At 42.7% G+C, this 11,340-nt stretch overlaps 1 protein-coding gene across 1 annotated transcript in view; it reads right to left on the bottom strand.

Moving 5' to 3' along the window:
- Positions 1-8,656: 8,656 nt before the first annotated feature.
- The window catches only part of mast4 (microtubule associated serine/threonine kinase family member 4), a 79,193-nt gene continuing 76,509 nt past the window's right edge, over positions 8,657-11,340 (bottom strand). Inside the window, exon 30 of the mRNA XM_020616921.1 lies at positions 8,657-11,270. Coding sequence (XP_020472577.1) covers positions 8,657-11,270 — 2,614 coding nt within the window. The remainder of the gene's footprint in view (positions 11,271-11,340) is intronic.

The following is an 11,340-nucleotide window of genomic DNA, read 5'->3' as shown; positions in this document are numbered from 1 at the left end:
ACATCTGTGCTGAGTACAGGCTGGAAGTCCCAAAGTCAAAATGGGATACACCTCCAAAGGTGGTTGAGAATGACCAAGCTAAGATCCTGTGGGAATTCAGCTAGGAACAGCTAAGGTACTGCGCAGGACCCTCAAGCCCCCAGACCTCTGGTAGAGGACCCGAGCTGGAAGGAAGGAATACAAGACCGCCACAAAGTGGGGGCGAGTGGGGAATTTATATATATATGCACAGTATATATAGTGCAATTTACAATTGAAATCCTGTGCAACATCATATAGCCTACTGAGGTCAGATATGAGTCTTTTTGTCAAGTAAAGTCCAAACATTTGCAAATCTTTTAAAGCTTCAGAGTTATAGACTCTTGTCATAGCCAAGGAAATAGTAGCAGCCAAATAATTTTAAAGCTGCTCTTAATATTTCTATATGGAAATTAACCCACAGATAAGGAGCATAGGACCAGTGGCCCTCATCTCAGGAGAGTGTTTTAGTATTTTCCAGTTCATTTCATTTGTTTTTATGCAGCGCAGATGTCGCAGTTTTGGTTCCCTCTCACTGTTCTCAATCAGCTCATTTCCAGAAGCAGCAGGCAGCTGATGAACACATTGTACTCTTCCTGCCTAGCACGCAACGGTAGACAGACAGAGTTAGAGGCACATGCTGAGTAGGACATTTAACAGCTACGGCGCCAGAGATCTCCCTCAGGAGTTGGTGAGCTAAAATGAGATTGAATATTCATCTTACACTCATCAGTTGAATACAAGCACAACTCTAAATGAACACAAATGTTACCTCATCTCTGTAAACAGGCAACGTTTGGGAATAAGTGTTTACGGTACAGTGCATTAAGGGTTATTCACCAAATATATTGTGTCTACAAAACCTGACAAACCTGATGAATGCATTTTCTCACAAAACATTTACAAAGCACATTTTTGGATATTTTAAGTTTATATCAAAGGGTAAATCCCAATTCCCTTATCTGATCAGTCCTCACTTGACCTGGAAGTCCTTTGCCATTTTGAAGGATTAATATTGAGGAGTGAGGAGGCTGCCTGGAGAAATCCATGAGCAAAAAAACACAAGACCACCTTCACAAAAGTCTTTTATGGATCAGCCTTCAATGGAAATCAGTTGGTGACCAGATGCTTCCAGTGAAGGATTGGAGGAAAGAATATCACGTCTGTATAAACGTCTGGATTCCTTTCTCCTTGCATTTTTTCTTTGCATCTTTTCCTTGCACCTTACGTGGGTGGGACTAAAACACAAGGAAAAGATGCTAGTGAGGGGAAAAATGGGATTCACCCCATGTTTGTCGGTCAGCAGTCTTCTTCCTTGTCCTAGCTGGCACAGCCCTATAATATGTCTGTGCACACTGGCGCCACCATTCAATGGATACCAGCAAACCTTGTGTGAAATCCCCGTGCTCCTGAAAAACAGTATTACTCTGGGTCAAACTCCATAGGGTTCCTTTAACACCAGTTTAACTTTGACTTAAAGTTGACAGGTGAGCCAACTTCAATTTACTTATGAAAACTGTAAGATGTTGTTGAAAGTGAGTAGGACAGTAAAACTAAAACTGGTTAAAACTGGTTTTGCCAGACCTCTGTAACCTACTCCCATCTCTGTTTGAGCTTTGCACTGTGCTATATTAGCTGCTAGTAGCATAACACACCTGAATTTCCAGCTGAACAGCTGGTAGTTGGATTGCATTGAGGGTAATGGAGATATCAGACTTTGACAAGGAAGAACAACAACAAAAAAAGTCTGGTTTTTGATATATTTTTTAAGACTGCCCATCATGACTGACACTACTTTAAGACTTAAAAAAACTAAAAAAAACAAACAGACACACACAAAAAACTTTGGAAACGCCTTAATTAGCAATGCAAAGTAGAATCAAGTTATCTTAAAGAATCTGTTTTGCAAAGCGACTGGGGATATTTACCCTTCATTCAAACCACAATTATGAAGGTAATTTAGATGAATGAGTTTCTCATTTCCTGCAGCAGATTGAGTCCACACCAAAAAGCAAAGGCATCTATTTATAGACTAAACTGAAATCATGGTGGTTAAAGCATATCAAACAGTACAAGCTGACAAACATTATACAACTCTTAAGTTTCATGAGCAGCATTTGATGACCCAGCACTATTCTGTATATGAGCTCATAGTGTACATAGCTTGTTGGCACACCTAACATTTAGCAGCTTTACACAGAAACCACAAAATCATGCACCATCCTCTCATTTCACTCTAAATATACAGACCGTGAAGAAGGTTTTAATCAACATGCTCTTTGTATTTTGCCACACATGTTGTGTGCTCATTTGTGCTTTTCAATCTCAGTTTCATACTAAGGATTTCATCATAACCACATGGGATTCAATTCTAAATAACTTTATTTATTATTGCAACAAGAGCATTAAAGTGAACTGTGAGATATGGTTATTTTAATGGTCCTGCAGCCTGTTTACAACCTGTATGTTGTGTACTTTAGCATTCACCGAGGCGCACAGCTTTCCTTGTGTCCACATTGCATCATCTGCAAGAGAAGACTTCAACACAGTGAAGTAACATGATTCATTGCTTGGCCACAGGAGAAATGTGACAGTTTGAACTCGTGCATAACCAACAAGGATGTTTACACTGCTACTCCACTTTAACGTTCATCTTATATCTACATTACATTTTACAGCAGCTTTATGTCAGAATATAATGAGCACATTTTAAATGTCAAGAAAAGTAACAACTGAAAAAAGTGGTGTTTTTAGTCTTCTTAACATGAGAGTGAACTCTCCTGCACAAAAACCCCACTCCACCCTATGTGATGGACCAGTGGCTGAGGACTAAAGCTCAGCCAGATGCCATTAGTTGCAACATGAGATATGAGAGTTGGACTGGAGGTTTTGGCTTTCCACCAAGTCACAGAATGTACTTGAACAAATTCCAGCAGCAAAAGCTAACACAGGCCAGAGTGGCTTTATCTATCTGTCTCGGATTACTTGTGACTACAGGAACAAGTAATCTCCCCACCACAGTTTTCAACATGTCTCCACTTTATTTATTGACAAGCTCTTTAAGAGCACATCCAAGTGGAACGCCTTTGTGATTGTAGCACAGGTGCAGAACACACTGTCTACATATTTGTGTTTGCCTGAGAAAGTTTAAGGTATTCTTATTTTTTGCCACACTAGAGGTATGGCTGCTGGGGTTAGGGTTAGTGCACCACTTTAGTTCAGACTGAAATGGCTCAGCAATTTTTCAGTGGATTGTGGAAGTTGGTACAAACATTCACAGAGGATAAACCTTAGTGACTTCGGTGGAGTAACTTAAGGTTAGCATATTTGTTTGGTATGAAACACCTTGACAACAGTTAAAAGGGTTGCCATGAAATCTGGTACAAACATTGCTGGTACCTATAGGATAGATCTCAAATGATGTTGGTGATCACCTGAGGATTCATTTGGTGCCACCTGCAACATGGTCTCCAGAAGATGATGCTTAGACCATGTCCACACGGACACATCACAGCGTGAGCAGCACATTTCCAAGGCAGCAGTAGAATCAGCGCTCGGTGTGCGTACCCAGGATGCATTCAGGTACAGCACTGAGTTGCAGGTCACCCACATTTTGGAAATCGCTCAGACCCTATTATACAGTTACAGTAATTATTGTAATCACACAAACGTGGCTGAAATGCTTACTGTGTGGCCACACCATTAGTAACTTTCCTGGATTGTTGTAAAGTTTGGTACAGACATTCATGCTTCCCAGAGGGGGAACTGCACTCACTTACTGCTGTCAAGTCAAATTTTATTTATATAGCCCAGTATCACAAATTTGCCTCAAGGGGCTTTAAACTCTGTGCAGTACACAACACTCTCTGTCCATAAACCCTTAAATAAGACAAACACCCCCCCAAAACCTTTTAACAGTAAATGAAAGAAGCCTCCAGAAGAGCAACTGAGAAGGGATCCCTCTTCCAGGACAGCCAGATAGGAATTAGATACCGTGTGTACAAAATAACAACATAACACATTCACAGTATGGACAGTCAGAATGGCAAACTTGTATAGTGTAACATATATGAAGAGCACACTGTGTATGAAGGACATGACCCAAATACCATCAACAGACAAGAGTCACATGACCTCCCCTCCAGACAAAGACATGGTAGGTGGACAGAACCACAGTAGAGACAGAGTGAAAGGACAAAGGGAAAGTCTGACAACACGCTTGTGTTCTTGGTTCTCTCTACAACATCCACATCTGTCTAAGCCTCCCCCCTTTCAACTCGCACACCCCGTTGATAACAAAGTGCATGGTTGATCACATCATTAGTGCCGACCAGATTTTCTAAAATGGATTACAAATCAGCCAGTCTCCATCTCTGGAAGATGGACAACACAGTACATTTTATTATCCCAAGAAACTACTGAATAACACTGTTTTAGTGAAACTAAGGGAGCGGGGGGGTGCAGGGATAGTGATGGCCAAAAGCAGTGTTCGCAGACTCTCACTAATGAAAGGTGGGAGGTGGTTTGTACTGAGAGGACTGTTTTACTTCATTCTAACAAATACAGCAGCATTCATTAAAGACAGAGTGCAATTATAACAAGAACTGGTGCAAAATATGCATGTACACCCCTATGAAGTGAGATGCTATGAGTGGTGGGAAGTCAAGGCTATGAAGACGTAGCCCTACAGCTGCTATGAAACATGAGAAAGATTTTTTTGCAGGGAGGAAATTGCTCCCAGTTGGAAAACAACTTGAACTTGCAGCACAGTTAAGTGATGATAATACACTAGTTAGTAGTGTTCCTTATTTGCTGCAACACTCCCGCCTCCAACAGTCAAACCCTGTTCCCAAACACTAAGAGATTTTCTATTCATGTCTATTTTTGCTTAGTAATCAGACTGAGGAGAAACTGATGCATCTGTACCATTAACACTATGTCTAAAAAGGTAGATAGTGAAGATGAACTAGGATTTATTTTCTGTCAGGAAAAAGGGCCAATTCTGAGCTGCCATCATCTGCTCTCAGCTAAAATGCTGTGAAAGTGTATGTATCATCACATAAATACACATGGATATGATATCACAATGATTAGTAATCCACTTTGCACATGACAACTTTTTTCCTTTACGGTTTACTTTTGGACTGTTTGGAGACAGTTTCCAGTGTTCTACAGCGAAGACAGTTTAAATGTGGAGTTTTATCAGATTCATATCTGCTGATGAAATGTTGCATAATAGAGGATCTAGAGTGTTTGAGCTTATCCCACCCAGTGCAAAGATAGAAGGATCCTGCCCCCTGCTGGCACTACTCTGCATACCATGGTTTGATAAACTTCCAACTGTTGGTGCCTCGTTAAATACAGTGAACAATAAGAGGGCAGCTCTTTGGCAGTCCTGAACACATGAACATGTTTTACTGGGTGAACTGGCTCTGACTTCAATGAATAACATCAAACTCATTTTACATTTGTGGCTTGATGGGGACACTGAAGCTATTGGGGGCGGGAGCCAATCCCAGCTGACATTGGGTGAGAGATGGGGTCCACCCTGGACAGGTCACCAGTCTGTTACGGGGCTCATATGTAGACAAACCACCACACTCACTCCTAGTCACCAATTGACCCAAGCTGCATGCTTTTGGACTGTGGGAGGAAGCCGGAGCACCTGGAGAGAACCCACGCAGGCACAGGGAGAACATGCAGACTCCGCAGAGAAAGGCTCTGGGAATGGCCAGGGCTCAAACCTGGAACCTTATTGCTGTGATATGACAGCGCTAACCACCGCACCACGGTACCGGCTAAATGCTGAGTAATTTACAAAAAATGTTTTTGGAAAAAAAAACCCATTTGGTACTAAATGCAATTGAACCCCATGTAAATAGTCGATCCTTTTATGAATTCATAGACAGAAACATATCTAACTATATGCTGAATGATGTGCTTGTAGACATTTTCCATTTTTGCATGTTCAGGGTCTATAGATGACTAATAACCAGAAGTTGTTTTTGATATGCCAGGATAAAGGCGACAGTGGTGCAGTGGGTAGAGCAGTCGTCTCCCAACCAGAAGGTTGAAGGTTTGAATCTCGGTGCCTCCAGTCCACGTGTTGAAGTGTCCTTGGGCAAGACATTGAACCCCCCCAATTACCCTGATGGTTAGAGCCATCGGTTGAGTTGGCGCCACAGATGGCTGCCATCGGTTCTGTACCAGAAACAAATTCCTTGTAACATACCTGGCCAATAAAGGTGATTATCCTTATAAATAGATCAGGACTGAAGTGATTCATTTATAATTCCATTTTATTTTCAATCTTACACAACATTAGAAGTATAAATATGTTTTAATATACAACATCTATGACATCCATAGAGCTTTTCTGGGCAAAATACAAAACTCAAAATACTTTTATTGCACATATTCTAAAAGACAAACCATTGTAAGCAAGTTCATCTAATACTAGTTTTGCACAAAGGGGGAAAAGAGGAAACTGAAAAGACGAGCATACAAAAGAGGAACCTGACGTATGGAAAGACACTGATTACTGCACAAACAAATGTTCCTGGTGGCAAGGAGCAAGTCGCACACTACTACAAACATCATTATCTGTGACACGAACAGATTTGGCAAAGAAACGATATACAAATATACATCCATGATGCCTTGTAAACAAACACTGAATGTGCTTTAAGGATTTAAATGTCAGCCATCACAGAAAGAAATGTCTGTATGGGGGAAAACATCACTTTTAATTGTTTGAACAAAATTTGCTGACTAATTAAATCTGAAGTAAGGATAAGTGGGGAATTCATGAACCCATTTCAGTTCCAATTTTGCTTTTACTCGCCCTTTGAACTGAATATTGGTCGACATTAAGGTGCATTTGTTCTCTCATTAGCAATACATTTACATTATCAGATTAAAATCACTGCAGTGAATCTCATTTATCTGTCACTACTGAATACACTAACACTAGGTCATTTGGATCAACTATATTTCTCACGTTAGATTAAATATTTTGTTTGACTTGTCAACATGGAGTATATGTAGTAGACAAGATTACTGTTTTTATAGCCAGCACAACAGAGCAAATACTGCATTACATACTTAAGTGTCCTAGGCTACTGTCGGGTTGTCATTTAGGGTTTACAGTTTAAAGGCATCTACAGTGTGTGTGTGTGTGTGTGTGTGTGTGTGTGTGTGTGTGTGTGTGGAAATAGAGTGTGAATGCTGATGTATGACAGCCTCTATGATTAGTACCAAGTATTTGCACATTAACATCAAATGTATGATGTGAACATGAACTCCTGCTATAAAACCGCTCCCCAGCTGAAGCTTAAATCAAGCTGCTGCTCAGTAAGAGCCTGAAACACGACTTGAACAACACTGAAACCGAAGCATGACATCAAATCCTTTGAAACGCTGGCAGCAAAGTGGCGTGTGAACACAACTTATCGTGTATCAATATGTGGGGACAAAACTGGAAATGATGCCCAAAGCCTTTAAAAGTCTACTGACGTGATTATTAGCAAACGTGCACAACTGCTGGTTCATCTCATTAGTCACAGTGGTTCATATCTTACACACCATCCCTCTTCACACTGTAGCCAGCCAGCAAATACATCATCAACAATAAAGACGTTCCTGGGAAACGCCGACAGCCATCACAGTTTTGTTATATAATGCTACATCTGTAGAAACAGCCCACCGACCTCCTCAGGCCTTCTCCTCTGTCCAAGTTACTTTTGGAACACGTGAAAACGTTAAAAGTCACAAAGATGAGGATTACTTTTGATGATGCACCACGGTAGCTTACTTTAGACCACAGAGTTATCAAGCAGAACATGATACTCTAATATCGAGCATACAAACAAATGGCACTGCGAAATCTATACATATATTACAAATGACAATCGTGTAAGCCCATGTATCCCGGTTTTATGTGTCATCATATTTACACCATATTGCATAAAAATCAAAACTATGTACACACATCAGAGGAATGTGAATAAATGCCACATCTTGCAAAGAACAGCAAGTATTATTTCCCATAATTCTAAGGCCCCTTCACTAATTTATCACTTCTAGAACTAGAAGATGATCTGAACTTTATGATTTAGGTGAAAAGCACATGACGTAGTGTGTTCTCTGTGTGCCACTGCACAAACCCCATCATAAAAACAATCTGATTGCAACAAACTGAAACAATTTGCTGAGAAAAATTGTGTGGTCTACTGCATTAAACGACTTGGACATAACCTCCTCCGCGTCTAGAAGTAAGAGTGCAATTCAAAATCATTTATGGCACCAACTCTACAGTACATCACAACTCTTGTCAGCATCCTCCCTATTGCCCTTCACATACTGATTGCACAAAGCATTCTACAATAAACAGAAAAAAACACCACCAACTTCAGAAAATACCAGAAACTATGAGCAAACGATTGCCTACATTCAGACCTAGAACATTTATGTTTTGTCATATGTGGGCGTTTTAGTGTACACACATACACACGCCTACCTCTCTACCAGTATGTAACAGCTTGCCCGGTCCTTAAACAAAAAAATTAAAATAAAGGCATGATGATGTTTGCACAAGCAATCTTACATTTTATCTGGTTCCTCTGAAGCGATAATGTTTTCACTTCTTGTTAGCAGAGCTACGTGGCGACTCCTTCTGCTGCTTGCACCTGCCACTGTCTTTACCTGAACTGTCTTTCAGTGGTGAGAGTGCAGCTCTGGACGCGTCTTTCTTTGTGTTTTTCTGCGCAGACGCGACCTCTTGCACTGGCTCTTTTTTCTTCCTGTCAGGCGGGTCCTTGCGGCTGCAGGACACCTGTTTCTCAGGGCTGCTGATCCTACTATCGGGGCCCTTGTGACTGTCTGCTTTGAGCACTTCAGCCTTGGGGGCATCCTTGGATACCCTGACTACAGTCTCCTGGGGTGCACAGGTGGAGACCCTGACTGAAATGACCCCACTGCTCAGTGAAGGCGTCTCCTTTGTCATGGCAGGTTTGGGCAGCACTGGCGGCGGCTCAGGCTGAGGGGGGATGCGTGTCGGCTGCACAGGCTCCTTCCTGAGCTGCAGCAGCTGATGTTGAGTAGCAGGAGAAGCACAGTCCTTTGGTTTTGAATCATTATGGTCTCTAATGACTGGCACTTGATTTTTGGGTGATGTGTCTTTACGTTTGGCATCAAGACTTTGTTTAATAGCGGGTGTTGGAGCTACAGACGTCTTTGGAGCTGACACTGAGGGGACAGTCTTAGGAGAGAGGGAATTTGGCTTTGACTCAGCATTTTCTTTTACCGTAGGAGTTATGGTTGCTACAGAGCTTTTGGGCTGGGTTTCTCTTTGCTTCATGTTAGTGTGAGAGGGAAAACGTGTCTGCTGGATCGACTCCTCGAGCTTCATGGCAGCTCCAGCGGCATCTTTCTGTTTAGTGTCATGGGTTCCTTGATTGTTTGAGGTCGAGGATGAAGATTCTTTAGACAGATTTCTCTGGTGTGCAGTCACACTGCACCTGACTACTGGGACAGGAGGAGCTGCATTATGAGACTTTACCTCCAGTGTTTTTGCCTCCTCCTCTCCCCTCACAGTGTTGTGTGGCACAGGCTGTGCGTCAGGCCTCAGCTTACCTTTGGGACTCAAAACATTCTCATTTGCTGAACTCTTCTGTTTCAGTGAAGGGGCCACAGTGTTTTCAACCATAACAGTTTCTTCCTTTTTAGAAGCACAGTATTCTGCATCAGAACATTTGTGCTGTGCCTTTTCAGTGGTACTGATTTTTGATAGCTGCTCTGAACCTTTCAGATTGCTTTTATTCTTCATCTTTGGTGATACAGGAGCTTCCTTCTTCTGCACAGAAATGCTACTACTCTCTACTGCACCAACAGACACAGTGTTAGCTTGTTTGTTCAATGAGACTTCTGTAACAGTTTTTAATGATGCGGCCATCTTTAGTGTAGAAACTTCTAAGTCTGCCTCCGCTGTGGCACATGTACCGATTTCCTTCTCAGAGCCTAAGCTGCCTGTGCCGCCCGTCACTTTCACAGCGGTGTTAGATGGTACACCAACAGATTTTTCAGTGCAGTCCTGACTGCCTGATTTTGAAGTGCAGGATTTATTGTCATGCACAGCGCCAGATGCTGATGTTGTGGTAGAAATGTGTGGTTCCATGTCTGAAGAGCGTGTGTTTAACAGTTGCTGTTTTGAAAGTACATTCTGTGGAACGTGTACAGATGAAACATTCTCTACATTCACCTTGGAAACGGAGGTCATATTTGAGATCTGTGCAGTGGCTGGGTTTCTCTCACAGGTCTCATGTTGACCAGTGTCCACACCAGAGTTTGTAGTCTGCCTCAGCGACACAGGTGATGGTTCACTGGCAGCTGTAGCTGGAGCTGCTGCTTGTTTAGGAGCAGGGCAAGGTTTCTCTACCTCAGGCTTTGCTGAAGCCAAAGAAACCACTGTCCTGGAGCCATCAGTGTTTTGTGATTTAGTGCGCAGTGTGACTTCCTGCTGCTCCACTTCATCCTCCTGGTCTTCATTGCTGACTTCCCGTATGGAGGGTGTTTTTCCACAGGAGGAGAAGTGGGAGCTGTGTCGAGGGCCTCTATGTTCATGAGCCAGAGGAGAACTGGCCTTCATACCAGTCCTACTCTCTGGTTTACCAGTAAAGGTTGAGGCCTCCACTTTGCTGGTTGGGAGCTTTAATGATTCACTATGTCTACCCTGTGTTTTCTCACCACTTGTACTGACTTTCACCTCTGTCGTTCCATTGAATGGCTGATCTTTGGAGACAACTATGCTATTTAGAGCTTCAGAACATGGGGAACAAGCCAGGGGGCTCTTCGGTTTGTCTGCAGTTTTCAGTTGGGGGATGGTTATGTGTCTCTCTGTAGGGCTCTGGAGCCAAACTGGAGGACTCGCAGAAACAGTGTCGTTTGTGTTCTCCGCCATCTTGGACAAACAGGTTTCTGTTTTAGAGACTCTGGGCCCTGAGAGTAGGCCAATGTCCAGGGTGCCCTCTAGAGGTTTGAGGGAGGAGACATGGCGTCCTTCAAGTTTGTACTCGGATGACGCCTTTCGCAGCGGAGACTCTGCAGAGGAGATGAGCTGCAGTTTTTCCACAGCGCTCTCTCCTCTGCCAGAGAAAAGCTTAGGGGTCAGACCTTCAGGGCTGGAGTGAACACTTCCCAGTCCCACTTTAATGTGGTCATGAGACATGGCTGTGTCCAGCTGGAGGCTCTTAGACCTGGTGGAGCCAAAGTGGAGGTTCTCATGGATGCCAGAAGACAGCCGACACGCGCAGTCTTCTCGTTCTT

This window comes from Monopterus albus, unplaced genomic scaffold, assembly GCF_001952655.1.
Source record: "Monopterus albus unplaced genomic scaffold, M_albus_1.0 scaffold181.1, whole genome shotgun sequence".
Classification (NCBI taxonomy): Eukaryota; Metazoa; Chordata; class Actinopteri; order Synbranchiformes; family Synbranchidae; genus Monopterus; species Monopterus albus.
The sequence above is the reverse complement of the archived record's forward strand: the minus strand, read 5'-3'. Positions and strand labels throughout refer to the sequence as shown.